Source organism: Mustela nigripes, chromosome 4 (genome assembly GCF_022355385.1).
Source record: "Mustela nigripes isolate SB6536 chromosome 4, MUSNIG.SB6536, whole genome shotgun sequence".
Lineage (NCBI taxonomy): Eukaryota > Metazoa > Chordata > Mammalia > Carnivora > Mustelidae > Mustela > Mustela nigripes.
In genome coordinates this window covers 71,556,017-71,576,748 of record NC_081560.1, presented here as the reverse complement: position 1 = coordinate 71,576,748, position 20,732 = coordinate 71,556,017, and the positions used below count along the sequence as shown (strand labels likewise).

Below are 20,732 nucleotides of genomic sequence, written 5' to 3'. Positions count from 1 at the left end.
AAAATTGATTGTGAAATGTTTGAAAACCTCATTAAGGTTGCCAGTGTGGAGCCTGGTTGAATCCATGATACTCTGGCCTAGTTTTGAAGCTTTAGCTATTCCTGTTAATGATGTTAAAACTGGTTTGACTGAGCTAGAATTATGAGGGACTTCTAAGCTATAGTCACCTTTTCAGGAGGCAGAAGAATCATCAGTAAGCCAAATTTGTAAATTGAGGAATAAATATCACCATTAAGATTTTCCTATTAGAAATTTTAAGGAATTATCTCTTAGTATCACACCCTCCCTGCCAAAGGAAATTCCTTCCTAGATTTTAACTTCATTATGATTGCCAGATTTGCAAAGTTTAATAATCTTGGCTTTGTTTGCATTGGAGCATTTTTAAAATTTCAGAATTACAATTTTGAATTGTAGGCCTCATAATTATCCTGTATGTTTTTAAAATATTGCTGTCATTTTTCTGTTGTATAGGGAAGTAAGGTAATAAAAAAGAACAGAGGCTCTGGAGCCTTGTGTTCAGATTTCACCGTCATCACCACCAAGATGTTATCAACCCGGGCCCATCACTTTAATTCTGATACATAGTTTTTTCACCTGTAAAACAGTGGTATCTACTTCACAGTGTAGTTGTGAGGGTTATATTTGATATTTAGTATGGTGTTTGGTATAAACAAGATAATCAACAAAGTTTGCAGTTTTTTTTAACTGCTCTTTAGTAGAAATATGCTTTATTTTCTTTCTTTTTAAAGATTTTATTTATTTGACAGAGAGAGATCACAGGTAGGCAGAGAGGCAGGCAGAAAGAGAGAGGGAAGCAGGCTCCCCACTGAACAGAGAGCCCAATGTGAGGCTTGACCTCACGACCCTGGGATCATGACCTGAGCCGAAGGCAGAGGCTTAACCCACTGAGCCACCCAAGTGCCCCAGAAATGTGCTTTATTTTCCCACTAAATAGATGGAATGTGTGGTGAGAATTCTTTTAACAAATTATTCTCAAAAGGATTTCAGATTCTGATTATGTTACTTAGTTTGGGAATTTTATGCAAATAGATACGGTACACACTTAATTTTCTTGACTACTTTGGCTGGTATTCTCATTGGATTGAATAATGGATTCAGGCCTAGAAAGAATTGGCTAATATTATCCTATGATACCTATGATATTTAATGAGATCTCTTCTGTGTAAATATACACTCAGTTACATGTGCCAGAGAAATCAGACTGAATAAAAGATGCCCTTCTTGGGGCACCTGGGTGGCTCAGTGGGTTAGAGCCTCTGCCTTCAACTTAGGCCATGGACCCAGGAGCCTGGGATAGAGCCCTGCATCGGGCTCTCTGCCTAGCGGGGAGCCTGCTTCCTCCTTTTTCTCTGCCTGTCTCTCTGCCTACTCATCTCTGTCTGTCAAATAAATAAATAAAATCTTTTTTAAAAAAAATATGCCCTTCTTACAAATTAATTTAAATTACACATAGTCTACTCAGTCCCCCGTGAAGGGACATTTCATTTCCAAAATGTTGTATGTATAGGAAATATTCTTATGGATACCCTTTGAGTGGGGTTATTTGGAGAAAGTTGCAAATGCTAGAGGCAAACTATACACATGACAGGTAAATAAATATGCTTTGCTAAGTATGGAAAGATGAAGTGATAATAGGACAAAAAATCTCATTATGGATTTCATGTGATTATTCAGTGCTTCTTAACCAAGTCACCTGTACAATTCATGATATTTATGAAATGACTAGCTGGAGTTAGAGACATAGCCTATAGCCATAAAGTTTTATAAACTTAGCCTTATCACTTTTTTTTTTTTAACTTCACCTCATTTTCTTTTTCTCACTCCCTGCCTCAGCTCTGTTGAGGTATAATTGACAGTTAAAAATCATACATATTTAAGATGTACAGCATGGTATATTTGATACTCAGCTTTAACTTTAAGTGGATGATCTTAACCTCATTAGGTTCGTTGGCTGCAATTCCATGAGTCACTGAGTCACATTGAAGTCCTATAATTTTCATGAACTTTTCTGAACCATCAGATTCTTATTTTATTAAAATATACATTATTAATATTTTTGAAGGTAAATAGTACCACATTAAGTATAATAGGATAAGATATTAATAGTGAATTAGTCTTTTGTGTTTTTATTTTTTTAATTTATTTTATTTTTTGTCTTTTGTGTTTTTAAACTAACATCCACTGGAAGGAAAAGGTTTTGGTGTAAAGGCAATGTTATGGTTATAAAAATTATCTTCCTCTGATTCTTTCTGAATTGATATCTTTATGAGGTGATACTTACCTACACAGAACATTTTAAATTTGAAAATGTACCTTACTTATACTTTCCCAAGTCTTCATGTTGTCCATACAGATTGAATAAATCTGTAAATTCAGAAAGAATTTATTAGTATAGCCTAGTGGTTAAATAACTTTGACAAATGCCACAGGAAAAAAAAAAAAGACACTAAGAAAAAGGCTTTTTCTTCACCCGAGTTTATCAATCTGATCTTCATGTTTCAAGTTAATAATTTACTTTCATATTAAGGTTTACCAGATATAGTGTTAGAAGATTAATATAAGAAGGAAGGTTTACCAGATATAGTGTTAGAAGATTAATATAAGAAGGGTTGAGGGGCGCCTGGGTGGCTCAGTGGGTTAAAAACCTCTGCCTTCAGCTCAGGTCATGATCCCAGTGTCCTGGGCTCGAGCCCCACATCCGGCTCTCTGCTCAGCAGGGAGCCTGCTTCCTCCTCTCTCTCTGCCTGCTTCTCTACCTATTGTGATCTCTGTCAAATAAATAAAATCTTTAAAAAAAAAAAAAAGAAGGGATGAATGCTCTACCCTTTCGATATCAATAAAATAATTATATACATTAAAAAATAGAATAATGCTAACTATTAATGATCCCAGTAGTCTGCTGGGTATTTCTATTCTAACTTCAGAATATAGTTTGTATTAGTTTAGTTTTGGTGAATAATCTTTTATTACCTATTTAAACAGTATTAAATTTTTTTAAAAAGTATTAATAATGATTTTTATGTTTGTTATAATAATGCATAATTAAGTTTAAGAAGCCAATACATAGGGAGTTTTTTTTAGTGTAATTTTTCTTAAATTAAAGAAAAATTAAGCTGAACTTTGGCTATATTATGTGTTAGATATAGTCATTATAAACTGATAAATTATTATAGTTATATTGTCTCCACCTAAAGTTGTATCCTTGCTTAATATGATATTTAAAGATATTCATAAAATCCATTTCATTTAACTATAACTAAAAATTTTAGTAGATGCTTATCAAAGTACTTCATTTCAGAATCAAGAAAAGCTAATTGAAATTTAGGAGGATTTAATTGGAAAATTATTTCAAGTGACTTGATATTAATAATTTAAATAGAGTTAGTACTCCTGTCTTCTAAAAGTTTTCGTAAATTGCAAGGAATCAAACTCTATTACAGAACTCTTAGCTAGTATCTTCACTTTTTAAAAAAATTTTAAGTATGCTTCACACCCACAGTGGACTGAGCTTGAACTCATGACCCTAAGATCAAGTCATATGCTCTGCTGACAGAGCCAGCCAGGCTCCACAGTATCTTCACTTTTAAAAAGATGTAGTGCATATCTTAACTCTGGGATATTCTAGTCTATGTATTCCAACAGTATAAACTTTATTATCTTGGATTCTGTTAATGTAGAATTATGAATAACTAAGATGTAAGCAGAAGTGAAGTTCTTTTGTGCACTGTTGAGGGAAATAAGGGTTTGTTAAATAGATTAATTGATCTGAAATTAATCTCTGGCCAGGTCAACCCAGGAGACATATGTTGTCATCCTTCTTCTTCCCATCATCAAAATCTTTGATAGAAGAGAGGCAATAATATCTTATGGAAAATATCTGCATTATTCAGGGTCGGCATGACTGGGAAAGTTGGGAGACTGTTTCTCAGCTATTCATCTCATACTTGTTGACTTGATTACCAACCTTCAGTGAATTTGCACCAGTAAACAATTTTACTTCAAAATGAATAGAGCTTAATCAAAAAACAGTTATTTAAATGATTATAAGGCAGTATTTTGTATATGAGAATTTAGTCACTTGAGGTTTATAATTACCCCTGTGAGGGCAAACTGGAAGCTGCTCTTAGAACTTTAATTCACTTAAATGAAAATGTATAGTATGGTGTTTTCTGCATTGTAAGCACTCAAATGTTTTGGGAATCATTGGCATTTGAAATGATCATAATATCTTTTTAGATTTAAATTTAATCATTGTGTCTATTTTTGCCAATGAGGCATTTTCTCTGTGCATAAGATATGCGTGAATACAGTTAGCAGAAATGTAACTCTTAGCTTTAAATAAAATTCTCTCTAAAATCATAATATATCAGGAAATTGTTTTTGTACAGGTAAATGGTTGCAGTTTTGTGGTGAGAACAGAAAAGCCTACAAATTTATTAAGGGTACAGTATTTAAAACTCTCACAATACTAATGTTTTACACTATTTAAAACCATCTGGCTCACTAACAAAGCTTTTTCCTGCATGTACTTCTTTCTGTGTGTGATTTCTAAATGCTTTTAATGTTTAACAAAACAAAATTAGCCACCTTTTGTTGTTATAAAAGCTCAATTGTAGCAGATTTCACAATATACTGTTTTTGCTTTTAAGGTTATATCACAGTAATAACAAAGCAGGTTGTCATTCCTGTAAACTCTGAGGTGATAAGCGATATTTTAAACTGCGTTTTGCTATGGAATTCCGTGTTTAAATCCCTCTTCCTGAGGAATGTTATTAGTATGAATTATTAAAAATTTCGGATTGATTTAGGAAGAAGAATTTGGTGCTGATGATTCTTATTCTGAACATGGAGCACAGTACAATCAGACCCACCTAGAGATGATGGAAAATGAATTGGCTGGCAAACAGCATGAGATTGAAGAGCTGAACAGAGAACTAGAAGAAATGAGAGCCACCTATGGGAGTGATGGACTGCAGCAGGTATGTGACAGAAATAAGAAATTTGAATGATCATGTGTGTACATTCTTTAAAGATGAGGTTTTTAAATAGTAACTTAAGTCATCTCATCATACATGTCCTTATACATACCACAAACAACCTTGCTTAATTTTTTAACTTTATGAGATAGCTAGGCTGACATCACTTTGGTAGGATAGGTGTTTCTATAATCAGCCGGAGAGAAAATTATGGTGCAAACCACATCAGAATATGATGACCTACACTCATTAAAAATGTCAGCGAGTCCTTGTAAAAGTAAGCGTTTGTAGCAGTCAGTTATAAAAACAAAGTGGAAAAGGCCATTGATGAGGATGACAGAATACATTTCAGTTTCATCCTCTCCAGAAACAAGTGAGAATTGAACAGGTCTATGGTGATGTTGCCTAGGAACAGATTGGGACATTCCTAAATATAATGGCACTTGTCCTTCTAGAAGCAGATACAATGGATAAGTTAGACCTAGTAATTTTTTTAAAGTTGATTTGGAATTAAAGCCCATTTCTGCAAGCTGATCTTTCAGATATGGACAAGAATAGATAAGGTTACTTAAAAATTATCATAATTCTGTCAGTGCATTTTGAATATTGTTTTTGAAGAATAGTTACCTATAGTAGTAATCAATTTTGTTTAAAAAAATAAGTGTGGCACTTTTTATTTTCACTGATGTCTTTTAGTTACAAGAATTTGAAGCTGCTATTAAGCAAAGAGATGGCATCATAACCCAGCTCACTGCTAATTTACAACAAGCAAGGAGAGAAAAGGATGAGACAATGAGAGAATTCTTAGAGTTGACAGAACAAAGTCAAAAGTTACAGATTCAATTCCAGCATGTAAGTATTACTAATAGAACAAAATTATTAGATTTTTAGTAATGAATTATTTTAAAGTTAATTTTCAGAACAAATTTAAGTTAGTTTAAAATGGATTTGCTTATTATGTATCATGTTGGAAATATGTGAATACCTGTTGTTACATTAACCCAAAGTTTAACTCCTAGTTCTTGCTTGGTTTCTTGCTGTTATTTTCTCTGTACTTCTTCCTTGTCTATATATTAAAAACCTACAAAATCTTTTAAGTTTGATTGGGTGGATTTTTGCAGAAATTAACATGTAGTCACATCTACCTTTTGCCAACCTTGCTATGATTTTATTTTAGTTTCCAAAAGGGTAACTAGACAGTGTTCCATTTGCCTTTAATCAGAGCTGTAAGAATCTAATAGTATTAATCAAGTTTCTGATGGCAAGTACAGAAAATAATTTAAGGTAGCTTAAGCAAAAAGAGGAATCTAATGTAAGAATACAAGCTTATCTAAACAGAATGCAAGGTGGAGAAGATAGAATCAGACATCCAAAAGGGATTAGAATCACAAATTGGAAAATCATCTGGAATCCAGGAAGTACTGTTTTTTAGTCTTCATTTCTTTCTGCATGTTTGCTGTAGTCTTGGCTATCTCACTAGACTACCTTCTCTGCTTTACGGTGGGAAAGATAATCGTATTGGTTCGGCTTGGATCTTATTGATCAGCCCACAGTCATCTGATAAGCTATGGCAGTATGTTTACTGGAGTTTCAAGCCCATGAATCTAGCAGATTTCCCAGAGAGCAGTTGTGGCCCAAGTAATACCCTAAAAGGCATCTCTTCCTTGGTGCAATCTCTTCAGAATTTAACTTGGAGGTTTCTTTCTGTTTTCAAGTTACAGGCTAGTGAAACTCTAAGAAACAGCACTCACAGTAGCACAGCTGCAGATTTACTACATGCGAAACAGCAGATCCTCTCTCATCAGCAACAGCTGGAAGAACAAGACCATTTATTAGAAGATTATCAAAAAAAGAAAGAAGACTTCAAAATGCAAATTAGTTTCTTGCAAGAGAAAATTAGAGCATATGAAATGGTATGTTTATTTTAAGGAAATCAGCCAATGTGTAACAGCTATATAATTGAAGTTTTTTATACAACTGTTTATCCTTTTTATTATGTACATGAATTACAAAATTTCATAATTAAGAAAAGCTCTTTAAGTATGCAAAACAACTTTCAAAAGCAATTGGGAGTCTCATAATAATAGTTTTTAAGATAATATTCATTACTGAGTTCCTTTGGAAGTGATCAGCCTATGTTAAAGTGAGTTCTCAGGAGAATCTAAATTTATAAACAGAATATTCCATTCTTATTGTTTTTTCACCTAAAGATATTCCTGCTTACTTTACCAGTAAAGTGATTACTTTATAAAGGATTATAAAGTAATCTTTATAAAGATTATAAAGAAATACTAAAGATATTTCTACTCACTTTACCAGTAATGAAATTCTGAAAATATTTCCATGACAAAATGAAATTTTCTGGATTTTAATTAGAAAAAACTACAGTAGAGTCTCTGTTTATGGTAGTTATGTTTTATAAAGTTGCCTAGAGCTCTTACTTAGCAAATAAGTGCTCATAAGGAAGAAAAGGAGGAAATATATTTATTTTAAATGTTTATATTTGTTTATATGTATATACATACATACATATATATGCATGTATGTGTTTATACACGGGCACACATATATCCTAGGGACTATATTTATATATTCATATATGGATATGTACACACATAACATATCTCATAGATTATAATCTTAAATCCTAAAAACAATTCATCCTGGTAGATTATATTTTGTTTACTTTCAAAAGAGAAAATGCTATTCCAAGTGCTAAGTTACTTGGCCTGAGGCTGCCCTGCTGATACCTGTCAGAGTTGTGATTCAAACCTCTATAGCAGGCCCAGAACCCATATTTCTTATGCTATACTGCACTGCCCCCTGTAATCTCCATCCTCTTCTCCATCCTTGCTCTCCTAATGAGCGAAAACATGAAGTCAGAGTGTAATTGTGTTGTTCAACGTCAACTTTGGAAGCATACATATCCAGCAACTCAAATTTTTTGCTGCTCTATGCATTTCTATAAATGACTTTGAGTATTGATTTTGGATTACAAATAAATTTTAGCAAGAAGATGGATTTGCAAGTAGGGAGTCTGAATAATTAGGACAGACTGTATATATAATATTGTACTTATTACAAACTTAGTTCTTCTGCAAGAAGTTGAGAAGTAACGAAGACAAAAATATTGTTTAGATTATAATAAAGTTATTTGCTAGTATTTGTTTTTGTTTACCTGGCACCAGGCAATATTCAAAGCATCTTACACATATTAACTCATTGAATTATTGTAATAACTTTGAGATAGAGGTTCTGTCATCGCCCCCATTTTACAGATGAAGAGATCAAGGCAAAACAAGGTAAGGTAAATTGCCTAATCAGACAGGTAATGGTTGGTAGAGCCAGATTTCAAACCTAGGCAGCCTTATTCCAGAGACTATACCCTTAGGAAAATATGAAACATACAAATTTAAGATACTGAAATTATGAAATGGTATGCTTTACAACCAATGTTACTTAAAAATCTTTAGATAGGTGTTTACAGAAGACCTATTTTGTACCAGCCTCTTGCAGAAGATAACAATGCCTAAAATTTGCCCTTTTCTTCACCGGACCTCATGGTTTAGTTTGGCACATACACAAGATAGCACAAAACAAGGGCAAACATAGATAAAAAGTGTTTTGAGTAGGTCTGACTTTATAAGGGAAGTGACTCAGGATGGCTTTAGGGGTAGATGATATTTGAGGCAGGTCTGTAAGTTGGAATAATTTCTCTATAATTATATTTTATTTTCTCAGCAGTAGGCATAATGTGTGGCATATTAGCAGCTAATATTCATTTGGTAAATAAGCAAATACATTATGAGTCTGAGCTGATTGATAGGAAGGACTTTTTTTTTTTTTTTAAGATTTTATTTATTTATTTGAGAGAGAGAGCACAAGCAAGGGGAGAGGCAGAGGGAGAGGGAGAAGCAGGCTCTCTACCGAGCAGGGAGCCTAACGGGGGGCTGGATCATGACCAGAGCCAGAGGCAGAGGCCTAACTGAGGCACCCAGGCGCCCTGGAAGGACATTTTAGATAGAGGATGGACTGTATATAAACATCCAGGCTGACCCATGTTAAAAAGGTCTAGGTAGAAAAAAATAGTTTAACTAGAAATAGTCTTTGAAAGTGAGTCTTTACAGGAGGAAGTGTAGAAAGGTAGTCTAGGCCTAGTTGGAAGAGCCTATAAGTTGGATTTTATTAGTATTTATTATATTCAGTAGGCAGTGTTATTTGAAGTTATTTTAATTTCCCCCTTTTTTATCTCCACTTTGTATGTATCCCCCTGAGTAGTAGTTCCACCAGTGCACTTGAGGGACTAGTGCATTAGGGTGATAGTTGAAACTGTCATGGTCCCCTAGACAACTACACTTTTTTTTTTAAAAATTATTTTATTTTATTTCTTTTCACTATTCCAGAATTCATTGTTCATGCACCACACCCAGTGCTCCCTGCAATATGTTCCCTTGATAATACCCACCACCAGGCTCACCCAACTTTCTACCCCTCTCCGCTCCAAAACCCTCAGTTGTTTCTTAGAGTCCACAGTACTCTTATGGTTTGTCTCCCCCTCCGATTTCCCTCAACTCACTTCTCCTTTCCATCTCCCAATGTCCTCCATGTTATTCCTTATGCTCCACAAATAAGTGAAACCATATGATAATTGACTCTTTCTGCTTGATTTATTTCATTAAGCATAATCTCTTCCAGTCCCGTCCATGTTGATACAAAAGTTGTATATTCATCCTTTCTGATGGAGGTTTGATACTCCTTTGTATATATGGACCATGTATTCTTTATCCATTTGTCCGTTTAAGGGCATCTTGGTTCTTTCCATAGTTTAGTGACTGTGGCCATTGCTGCTATAAAATTTGGGGTACAGATGGCCCTTCTTTTCACTACATCAGTATCTTTGGGGTAAATACCCAGTAGTTGCAGGGTAATAGGGAACTCTAGTTGTGTGTGTGTATGTGTGTGTGTGTGTGTTTAATTTCTTTTCAGTGTTCCAGAATTCATTGTTTATGCACCACACTCAGTGCTCCTTGCAATATGTACCCTCCATAATACCCACCACCAGGCTCACCCAACCCTGCCCCTCCAAAACCCTCAGCTCCGTTTTTTTCTCAAGTCCACAGTGTCTCATGGTTCATCTCCCCCTCCAATTTCCCCCAACTTACTTCTCTCCATCTCCCCATTAGATAGCTATACTTGATTCCAGCCTCATTCTCATTTTCTTTAATCCTCTGAACTTCCCATGGTATAGTGGTCACAGGCAGAAAGTCCGTTATTCCCCACTCCCTCAGGTCTTGTTTCCAGAAACAAAGGGATTGTATCTTCGACCACAGAGCTGTCTTTTGCAACAGAAAATAAATATTTTAAAACCTTGTATTTTGAAATAAACAGTACTAAGAAAAATGAGCCATGATTTTGTATTATTTCACAATTGAATGAAGAGTTGTCATTGTTTGCCATTATATCACATACTGGACAATTCTGAATTAAAGTTTTTATGAGTGTTCCTCCCCAAAACTGAAAATCAGTAAATAGAAGTATTGTAGATTTTACAATGTTAACATTTCAAGACTAATTACTTATTTAATAAATCAACTGAAGTTGACCTGAATTAATTTTACTTTCTTACAGATTCCAAATGCATTATAGACACTTTCTAGTATATAAATGTATCGCATATGTACATAGCACAGAGAGCATAAAACACATTAGTATATTTATTTTCTTTCAACTTCAAGCATATTCCATGACATAGAAGAAATACTACATTTATTTTGCAGATGAAAACACTGAGATTTAAGAGATTAAACTGATTTAAATGTCATATTGTAGTATAGAAATTAAAGTCAAAAGGCTCAGCTCTTGGTGTAATAACTTAATGGCGAAATTGAATGCAATATAGGATGACCAGGAAAAAAGTATAGAATTTTGCTCAAGAGACTTCACAGAAGGATATTCATTGCCTTAATTTATATAGTGCAGAATCTGACCTTTGACTTGGAGGCTGAGAAGTCTGGTTTTTATCTTCTATCAACTGAGTTTTGAACTACCTCTGAGATAGGCTTAGGTTTTTCAATTTGAAGAGGCTAACGTTTAAACCTTGAATATAAGAGTATTAATTTACAGTGAGAAATAATTATCACAGAGACCTGTATACTTCAAGTTCATTGGATTTTACTTTCTTTCCATGAGCAAATGAATTTGAAAAGCCAAATAATAACAGGAAATTGTTTGTTTAGTGAGCATGAGATTAAAGGATATTGGGAGTCAGATGTTCTGTAGCATTAGGCTACGATAACTTGATGTATCATCTCGCAGTAGGAAAGTCATGTTTGTGGATTGAAATTCTTAAATTCTGTTTGCTACAACCCCTTACATTGCTTTCTACATTAGATATGGTTTTCCCAGAGGGATCAGAATTTTCAGCCTCAAGGCACCTTGATTCTCTTCTTTAGACGAGAAGCATACTTCTCGTATGGATGAAATGAGTGGTGCCAACTCTCTGAGGCTTTCCTTTCTCTAGACTTAAAATTTTTTCTTTAGAGATGTGAGTACATTCATTCAGGCTGCCTTTAAATCCTCTTGGCCTGGGACTATTGTCTCAGTAAGGTGATTTTACTTACCTACTTATATTCTGTTCCACTTGTTGGAACGTTGTACTTTCTTTGTACTTGGGACCTCGCCCTAAACTATTTAGGAAACTAAGAAACAGAACTTTCTTTCTAAGGCTTCTGCTTAACTTCTTTATGCTATACCACTCTTATGAATGATTGTGATTATGGATGTACCTTGAGCTATGTCCTAGATTTAGGCTTATATACAGTTCCAAAGTAGAGGCCCAAGTCAGAACGAGAAGAAGATATCTGTCCTGCTTTCAAATTTCTGTTCAAACCCAAAGTCTAGGATCAAGTGAATGTGCCATAAATGGTATAGTGGTCTTACATGTTATTCGAGATTTAGCCACTTACGTGTTGGATATCTCTAAATTTCTAATTTTACTTAGCCACAGGAATGAAGCTAAGGCAGACCACAGGAATGAAGCTAAGGCAGACCCATAGGAAGCTGTTTTTGTTGTTGTTTTAGTCTTTCATAGCACTTGCCCATCAAACACCTTCAAGTCACTAGAATACATGGAAGGAATCTTGAGTTATATTTAAGACTTTGTTCTGGAATAAAGAGTACATAGTACTATAGCTACAGAAAATACTAAGTTCTTAGAATGTTCATCAGTTAATAAGAAAGATGAAAATGTAATGGCCTAGACATTTTAATCCTACTAATTTTGAAATTAATATTTTTAACCATAGCAGTGTAAGAATTTCTTTCTTTCAGGAAGACCAACACTGCTGTAGTGTTTGTTCACAAATAGTGTTGGGTACACAAGTCTTATCTCATTGACTTGGGAAATATTAAGGGGCAAGGCTTGCAATTTCTTTTTATAGAATTTTGAACAAAAACAGACGTTTCTCAGTCTTCTGGTATTGAGGTTAAACAATGTAAGTTGCCAGGAACTAAAAATGCCATTTTTATGTTTTCGTTTTTTTCTTTCTAAAGGAACAAGACAAAAAAGTAGAAAACTCAAAGAAAGAAATACAGGAAAAGGATACAATCATTGAAGAATTAAATACAAAAATAATAGAAGATGAAAAAAAAACTGTAGAGCTAATGGATAAAGTCACAGCTGCTAATAAATTACTGGAAGAATTACAAGAACAGGTTGTACAAAAGAACCAAGAGATTAAAAACATGAAATTAGAGTTGACTACTTCCAAGCAAAAAGAAAGACAGTGTTCTGAGGAAATAAAACAATTAATGGGGACAGTTGAAGAACTTCAGAAGAAAAATCATAAAGATAGCCAATTTGAAACTGATATTCTACAAAGAATGGAACAAGAAACACAAAGAAAATTAGAACAGCTCCGGGCAGAGCTGGATGAGATGTACGGGCAGCAGATAGTACAGATGAAACAGGAGTTAATAAAACAACACATGTCACAGATAGATGAACTTAAAATACGACATAAGGGAGAAATGGAGAATGCTTTAAGATCATGTCCAAGTATTACAGTTAATGAAGATCAAATAAAGTTAATGAATATGGCAATAAATGAACTGAATATAAAATTGCAAGATACTAACTCTCAAAAAGAAAAACTCAAGGAAGAATTAGGTGTAATTTCAGGAGAAAAGTCGGTGCTACAGAGGCAGCTTGAAGACCTTTTTGAAGAATTGAGCTTTTCAAGGGAACAGATTCAGAGAGCTAGACAGACAATAGCTGAACAAGAAAGTAAACTCAGTGAAGCACACAAGTCCCTCAGTACAGTGGAAGATTTGAAAGCTGAGATTGTTTCTGCCTCTGAATCCAGAAAAGAACTAGAATTAAAACATGAAGCAGAAGTTACAAATTACAAGATAAAACTTGAAATGTTAGAAAGAGAAAAAAATGCTGTATTAGACAGAATGGCTGAATCGCAAGAAGCTGAATTAGAGAGGCTGAGGACACAGCTTCTGTTTAGTCATGAAGAAGAACTTTCCAAACTAAAAGAAGATTTAGAAATTGAGCATCGAATAAATATTGAGAAACTTAAGGATAATTTAGGCATTCACTACAAACAGCAGATAGATGGCTTACAGAATGAAATGAGTAAAAAGATAGAAACCATGCAGTTTGAAAAAGACAGTTTGATAACTAAGCAGAATCAATTAATTTTAGAAATTTCAAAGCTAAAAGATTTACAGCAGTCCCTTGTGAATTCAAAATCAGAGGAAATGACTCTTCAAATCAATGAACTTCAAAAAGAAATTGAAATACTCAGGCAAGAAGAAAAGGAAAAGGGTACACTTGAACAAGAAGTTCAAGAGTTGCAACTTAAGACTGAATTATTGGAGAAACAAATGAAGGAAAAAGAGGATAACCTTCAAGAAAAATTTATACAACTTGAAGCAGAGAACAGCACTCTTAAAAATGAAAAGAAAGCCCTTGAAGACATGTTGAAAATGTATACTCCTGTTAACCAAGAAGAAAGATTAATATTCATGGATCCCATTAAGTCCAAATCCCAAGATTGTAACTGGCAAAAAGAAATAGAAGTACTTACTGAGGAAAACAAGGACCTCAAGAAACAATGTATTCAGCTAACTGAAGAGATTGAAAGGCAAAGGAACACTTTTTCATTTGCTGAAAAAAATTTTGAAGTTAACTATCAAGAGTTACAGGAGGACTATGCTTGCCTTCTCAAGGTAAAAACTGACTTAGAAGACAGCAAAAACAAACAAGAAGTAGAGTATAAAAATAAGCTTAAAACACTTAGTGAAGAGCTTCATCATTTGCAAAGAATATATCCAAGTATGGTAAAAATGAAAAGTTCAGTCTTTGATGATGACAAAACTTTCATAGGAGAATCACTGGAAACCGGTGAGGTCGTTGAGAAAGATACAACAGAACTTATGGAAAAACTTGAGGTCACCAAGCGAGAAAAGTTAGAGCTGTCGGAGAGATTGTCTGATCTTTCTGAACAATTAAAACAGAAACATGGTGAGATTACTTTTCTGAGTGAAGAAGTAAAGTCTTTAAAGCAAGAGAAAGAACAAGTATTATTGAGGTGTAGAGAGTTAGAAATCATCATTAACCATAAACGGACAGAAAATGTAGAGGTGTGTGATGTTCAGTTAGACTCTTTAAAAGATGGTGTTGTGACTATGACAAACAAGGATTCTGGAGGATCAGTTTCTAAAATAAATAAAGATTTTGTTGAAGAATCAAAAATAATGGAGGAAGATAAAATTCCTTTTGAAAATAGGACTACTGGAAAAGAAGGCAAGCAAGAACAGTTGTTTTTGGATCACTTGCCATTAATGACAAATGGATCATCACTTGGGACAGCTGAACCAAGTAGAAATGATAAACTTCAGTGGGAACTCAGTGTACTTAAATCAGAACAGGTATGTTTATATATTTATATGTATAGATGCTAAAACATAGTGAAAATGTATAATTCATGCAAAAAATGTTTCATCTTCCTAAAACACAATTAATTTTACAAAACAATGAAAATGAACCCCATAATGTAATTCTCATTAGGGCCTATCAGCTATTTTGTTGTTGTTGTTAGATTTTATTTATTTGTCAGAGAGAGAGTGAGTGCACAAGCAAGTGAGCACAAGCTGGGGAGTGGCAGGCAGAGGGAAAAACAGGCTCCCAGCTGAGCAGGGAGCCCAATGCAGGACTTGATCCCAAAACCCTGGGATTGTGACCTGAGCTGAAGGCAGACGCTTAACTGACTGAGCCACCCAGGTGCCCTAGCTGTCATTGCTTTTATCTCTTTTCTTAAACACTGTTGGCTTTCCATCAGTTAATTTATGTTATATATTCTGTTAAGGAAATAAAAACATGGGAATGGTTTCATACTTTCTTTGGAAAGGCAAGAATTTCAGTAACTTGGTAGAGAAGCTGAGCTTTAAAAAAGTTATTTTGTAATATTTTGTTGTAATCTCAAAGCTTGGTTTCAGCATTTTGTTTTATTTTAATGTTTTCGAAGTTCCACAACTAAAAATTAACTCTTAAACTTTTCAGTACTTTATACTTATTTATTCAGTAGTTACAACACTGTATTTCCTTGAAAAAATCTCAGGGCACCTGGGAGCCTCAGTTGGTTGGGCATCTGCCATAGCTCAGGTCATGATCCCAAGGTCCTGGGTTTAAACTCCTCTTTGGGCTCCCTGCTCAGTGGACAGCCTGCTTCTTCCTCTCCCTCTGCCTGCTGCTCTCACTTCTTGTGCTTGCTTGTTCTCTCAAATAAATAAATAAAATCTTTAAAAAAAAAAAGAAAAGAAAAGAAAAGAAAAAGAAATCTCAACTTAAGTCCTAGGATTCTCTCAGAGTACTGTATAAAGCTGAAGGGGCAAAAAGTATTAATTCTAACTATAACTAAAGAATGCGTATAATGAGTAATAATCATTCTTGACAATTTGTATTTATCGGATACTGATATTAGAAATAACTGGATTATGGACATTGGGGAGGGTATGTGCTATGGTGAGTGCTGTGAAATGTATAAGCCTGATGATTCACAGACCTCTAGCCCTGGGGCAAATAATACATTATATGTTAATAAAAATAATTTTAAAAAATGAAATAACTGGAAAATTCCTCTAGGTATCTTGTATAATGCTGCTAAGTAAAATTTTGTTTCTTAATTTATGCAACAGATATTTATTGATTCTCTAGTTAGGTATAGGGTAAGCAAGAGAGCAAAAGAGCTTTCTTTGAGAACAGGAATATATTCTAGCCAGGGAGGCAGATAGTAGACAAGGGAACAAGTAGAGTAGTTAGAAGAAGTAGTAGGTCCTATAAAGAAGGTGATAGAGAATGATAGGTAGTGATGGTGGCAGCATTAAATAGGATAGTCAGGAAAGTTCTCTCAGAGGAATTGATATTTGAATTGAGATCTGAAAGACCAAGGGAGAGCCTACCACATGTAAATTAGAGCAATTGTGAAGACTTAAATGAGTTTCAGGAACTGAATGAAGGTATGTTTAGTTGAGTTTGAAAGCAGGAGAGTGGAAGAAAAAGAGTGAAAAAGAAAGAAGAGACAAGATCTTGGAGAGCCTTACAGACTTGGTAAGAAGTTGAGATTTTATTCTGTATACAGTGGGAAGCCTTTGGAAAATGTTCTCTTTTTATTTCTAAAAAATACATATCTTATGATGGAGTTACATTACAATAAACCTATTGCAAATTGAAGTATCTTAAGTTGAAAATGAAGTTAATGCACTTAACCTACTGAACATCATAGTTTAACCTAGTCTACCTTAAACATGCTCAGAACACTTATTACATTAGTGTACAGTTGGGCAAATCATCTAACAGAAAGCCTGTTTTATAATGAAGTGTTAAATATCTCATTAATTTATTGAATACTAAAAGTAAAAAACAATGCTTGAATTGGTAAAAATGGTTGTAACTTTATTGTTTGTTCGTCCTCATGATCATGTGGCTGGCTGGGTGCTATGGCTCCCTGCTGCTGCCCAGCATCATGAGAGAGTATCCATATGGCCTGTTTAGCCCAGGAAAAAATTAAAATTAAGAATTTGAAGTATAGTTTCTATTGAGTGTGTATCACTTTTACACTTTACATTATAAAGTCAAGAAATCCTAGGTCAAACCATTGCAAGTTGGGGACTATGTGTATTCACATTTATGATCTTTTATCAAATGTAAAGATATTTTACATTTTAATAACCTAAATAGAATTTAAAAATTCAGTTTGCTAACTATGAATGCTTTGTTAAATATCTGGCATTGTCTTCAAAAGCATGATGTGGTTTTTAACTTAATTACTCCTAAAAACACCAGAGATCATTTAGATTTTTTAAAAAGACATTGAGAGAGGACCTGAATTTGAAACTATCAAAATGGTCAAATTTTCTCAGTAAAAATTTTGTTTTCCCTGCTAAAGACATTTTCATTGATGTTCAGATATCTTCTCCTTGACATTAACTTACATAAAGGAAAGCAAACCTGTATACTGTCCCTTCCCACACTACCAAGACAAATCTATCAGTGGATAGGGGAGTAAAATATGTGTGTGTAAAAGGAAGCTTACAGAAGAAATAGATAATTTATGCATTAGTAACATCTCAGAACAAACTGTTATATGCTTAGAAATAAAGGTGACTCCCTAAAAAATACCTTGTTCTTATTACCTAGCTACTTGGTTAATAAACATGAAAAGATACTTTCAGCCTTATAAATTGATATAACAAGTTAATATTTTATACCCATCAGATTGGCAAAATGAGTCCTTCAGTAAAAAATGGGGGAGATGAATACTCACATATGCTATTAATATCAATGTAAATTGGCACAATTATATAAAACATAATTTTTTAAAATTTAATACATTTGATGTATATTAACTATGACCCAGCAGCTACTTTTCTAGTTGGTTTTCAGTATGGTCTCTGACTAGCAGTATCAGCAGCACTTGAAACCAGGGTAAAATTCAAATTTGAGGGCCCCCCACCAAACTTCCTAAACCAGAAACACTGGGGAAAGGGCCCAGCAGTTTGTTTTAATAAGCAGTCTAGATTATTCTGATGTCTGAGAGAGGTTGAGATCCAGTCTACTAGGAAACACTAGTGTATTTGTATAAGGACATATCTGTAAGAATTTAGTGCAGTATTTTTGAAATATGAAAAAATTAGAAATAATTCAGTTGATCTCCAAGACGGAAGTTGACAAATTTTCATGTATTCATAGATGCTGTACCATAGTTAAATTAATCTGTGTCTACATGGAATAGATCTCAAATTGAATGAGAACAATTTGCAAAATAAATACCATTTTACATAAATTATGTAAATTCTTAGAAATATAAAATATAGGGGCGCCTGTGTGGCTCAGTGGGTTAAGCCGCTGCCTTTGGCTCAGGTCATGATCTCAGGGTCCTGGGATCGAGTCCCGCATCGGGCTCTCTGCTCAGCATGGAGCCTGCTTCCTTCTCTCTCTCTCTCTGCCTGCCTCTCAGTGTACTTGTAATTTCTCTCTGTCAAATAAATAAATAAAATCTTAAAAAAAAAAAAGAAATATAAAATATAATGTATTATTTATAAGTACTGAAAAGTGATAGTATAAGAAATGTAGTGGACTTGTTGCAAATTTTGTGAAAATGTTTGCCTTTGGGGAAGGAGGAATGGGAACATAGTAGATTAAATCTTATTTTCTTTCTAAGCCAAATAAATATGTAGAAAGGAGAGAAATGGGAAAAAAAAGACAAAAGAATTATATTTATTAAATTGGGGTATGAGTAGATAAGTGTTTATTACATTCTTATTTGCATTTCTCTATATTTAAAATATTTTTAAATGAAAAATAAAGGTGAGGCCATACTAAGCTATACCATATATCAAAATTTACCATAAAGTTGAGGTAATGACAATATTGTGCTACTTTCCTTGGAAAAGATAGGTAGATCAGCATAATAGAAATGGAAAAAAAAATTAGACTTATCTTACATGAAGTTTTAAACTGTAATTTCATGTATTTTCCCCTTGTCAATAATATAAAAAATAGAAGTTAAATTATTTTAAAATTCTTAATAACTAAAAAATGTTCTAATGTGCACATACATTTACTTTAAGAATGATTTAAGGCTACAGATGGAAGCTCAGCGTATATGCCTCTCTCTGGTTTATTCAACACATGTCGATCAAGTTCGTGAATATATGGAAAATGAAAAAGATAAAGCTCTTTGTAGTCTTAAGGAGGAACTTATTTCTGCCCAAGAGGAAAAGATAAAGGAACTTCAGGAAATACACCAGCAAGAGCTACAGAATATAAAAACACAAGGAACAGGTAAATGATTTCTTTTTTTTAGTTTTTTTTTTATTTGTCTGAAAGTGAGCAAGAGAGGGAAAGAGCGTACTGAGGGAGAAGGAGAATTAGACTCCCTGCTGAGTAGAGAGCCTGTTGCTGGGCTCCATCCCAGGACCCAGAGATCATGAACCGAGCCAAAGGCAGACACTTAACAACTGACTGAGCCACCTAGGTGCCCCTGGGTAAATGGTTTCTAAAAAAAAAAAAAAATTATAAATGCTATGTGACAAATAAGTATCATTTAGAGCCTACCCACCCTTCCATAATTTTGTCCTTGCCTTAGAACCCATAGAAGAGGGTAACTATACCCCAGTCCTGGATTCATTTGTTCATGTAATCATTGTTCATGTAATCTTTTTTTTTTTAAGTGCTTGAGAAATCTAAAATCACTGAATCATTTTCCCCCAGAAGTTAGAATCAAGTGGGAAAGCAATATAAAATAATTTCTTAGAAAGCAATAGGATAATTTCTGTAATAGAAGAATGACTAGAAAGAACAGAGAAAGAAAGGAGAAAAGTTTCATAGTTTCTGGAAGAATGAGTGGGGTGGGGCAGCAGGCAGAAGGAGGAGGTTGGAATTTTAGAGAAGGCTCCTGAGTCTTAAACATAGAAGTGTGAGAGATTGTATCCATTTTGGAGAATTGAGAGTTCAAGTTATATGAGATAGTAGTAGGGAATAAAGCTGGAAAGACTGACAGGAGCTTGATCAGAAAAGGCTTTATTTATATACTCTGACTGAACCATGTATAAGTCTTTTGCTACTGGTGAGAAGACCTATAGGATTTTAAGTAGTAGGAGTAACATTAAAATGTTTGTTTTAAGGTAACATCATGGGGCAAAGTGGAGGAGATAACTATTGATGGGTAAACCAATTAAGCAACTTTGGCAGTAATTCTGCTAATAATAATATTTATAACAGTAAAATTTAAGAGTTAAAAGAGGTAGGCTGTAGTCTGTAGTAAATAGGAAAAGGGAAAAATTAAGAGTGATCTCTAAGTTTCTAGCTTGGGTAGTTGGATTGAAAATGACTGTAGTCACAAAGAGGATGCAGAGAAGATCTGTGGGGAAAATAATAAATTCAGGTTGCTACATATTGAGTTAAAGAGACCTACTGACTTTAGAAAAGAGTTGTCTTGTAGGTAGTTAAAAATAGAAGTCCAAAACACAAGAGGGAGGTTTGGGTTGATGATAAAGATTTGGTATCAGAAGATCATTTGAGGCCAGAGAAAAGAATGAGATGTCCTGGGAGACTGTAGTTTGGGCCAAAAGACTAAGATGGAACTGTGGGAAGCAGGAACATATAAGGAACCTGAAATAGAAGACTACTTGCAGTTAACTTTTATCTTTAATAATTATTTAATC

The 20,732-nt window shown here is 34.1% G+C and overlaps 1 protein-coding gene across 7 annotated transcripts in view; it reads left to right on the top strand.

Moving 5' to 3' along the window:
* The window catches only part of AKAP9 (A-kinase anchoring protein 9), a 191,328-nt gene that overhangs the window by 69,366 nt on the left and 101,230 nt on the right, over positions 1–20,732 (top strand). For 6 of the 7 annotated variants that reach the window (XM_059396875.1, XM_059396877.1, XM_059396876.1 and 3 more), the window contains 6 exons: positions 4,410–4,463; positions 4,830–5,000; positions 5,694–5,849; positions 6,713–6,910; positions 12,549–14,936; positions 19,137–19,350. In XM_059396875.1, coding sequence (XP_059252858.1) covers positions 4,410–4,463; positions 4,830–5,000; positions 5,694–5,849; positions 6,713–6,910; positions 12,549–14,936; positions 19,137–19,350 — 3,181 coding nt within the window. The remainder of the gene's footprint in view (positions 1–4,409; positions 4,464–4,829; positions 5,001–5,693; positions 5,850–6,712; positions 6,911–12,548; positions 14,937–19,136; positions 19,351–20,732) is intronic. The other variant, XM_059396878.1, reaches the window with a different exon arrangement.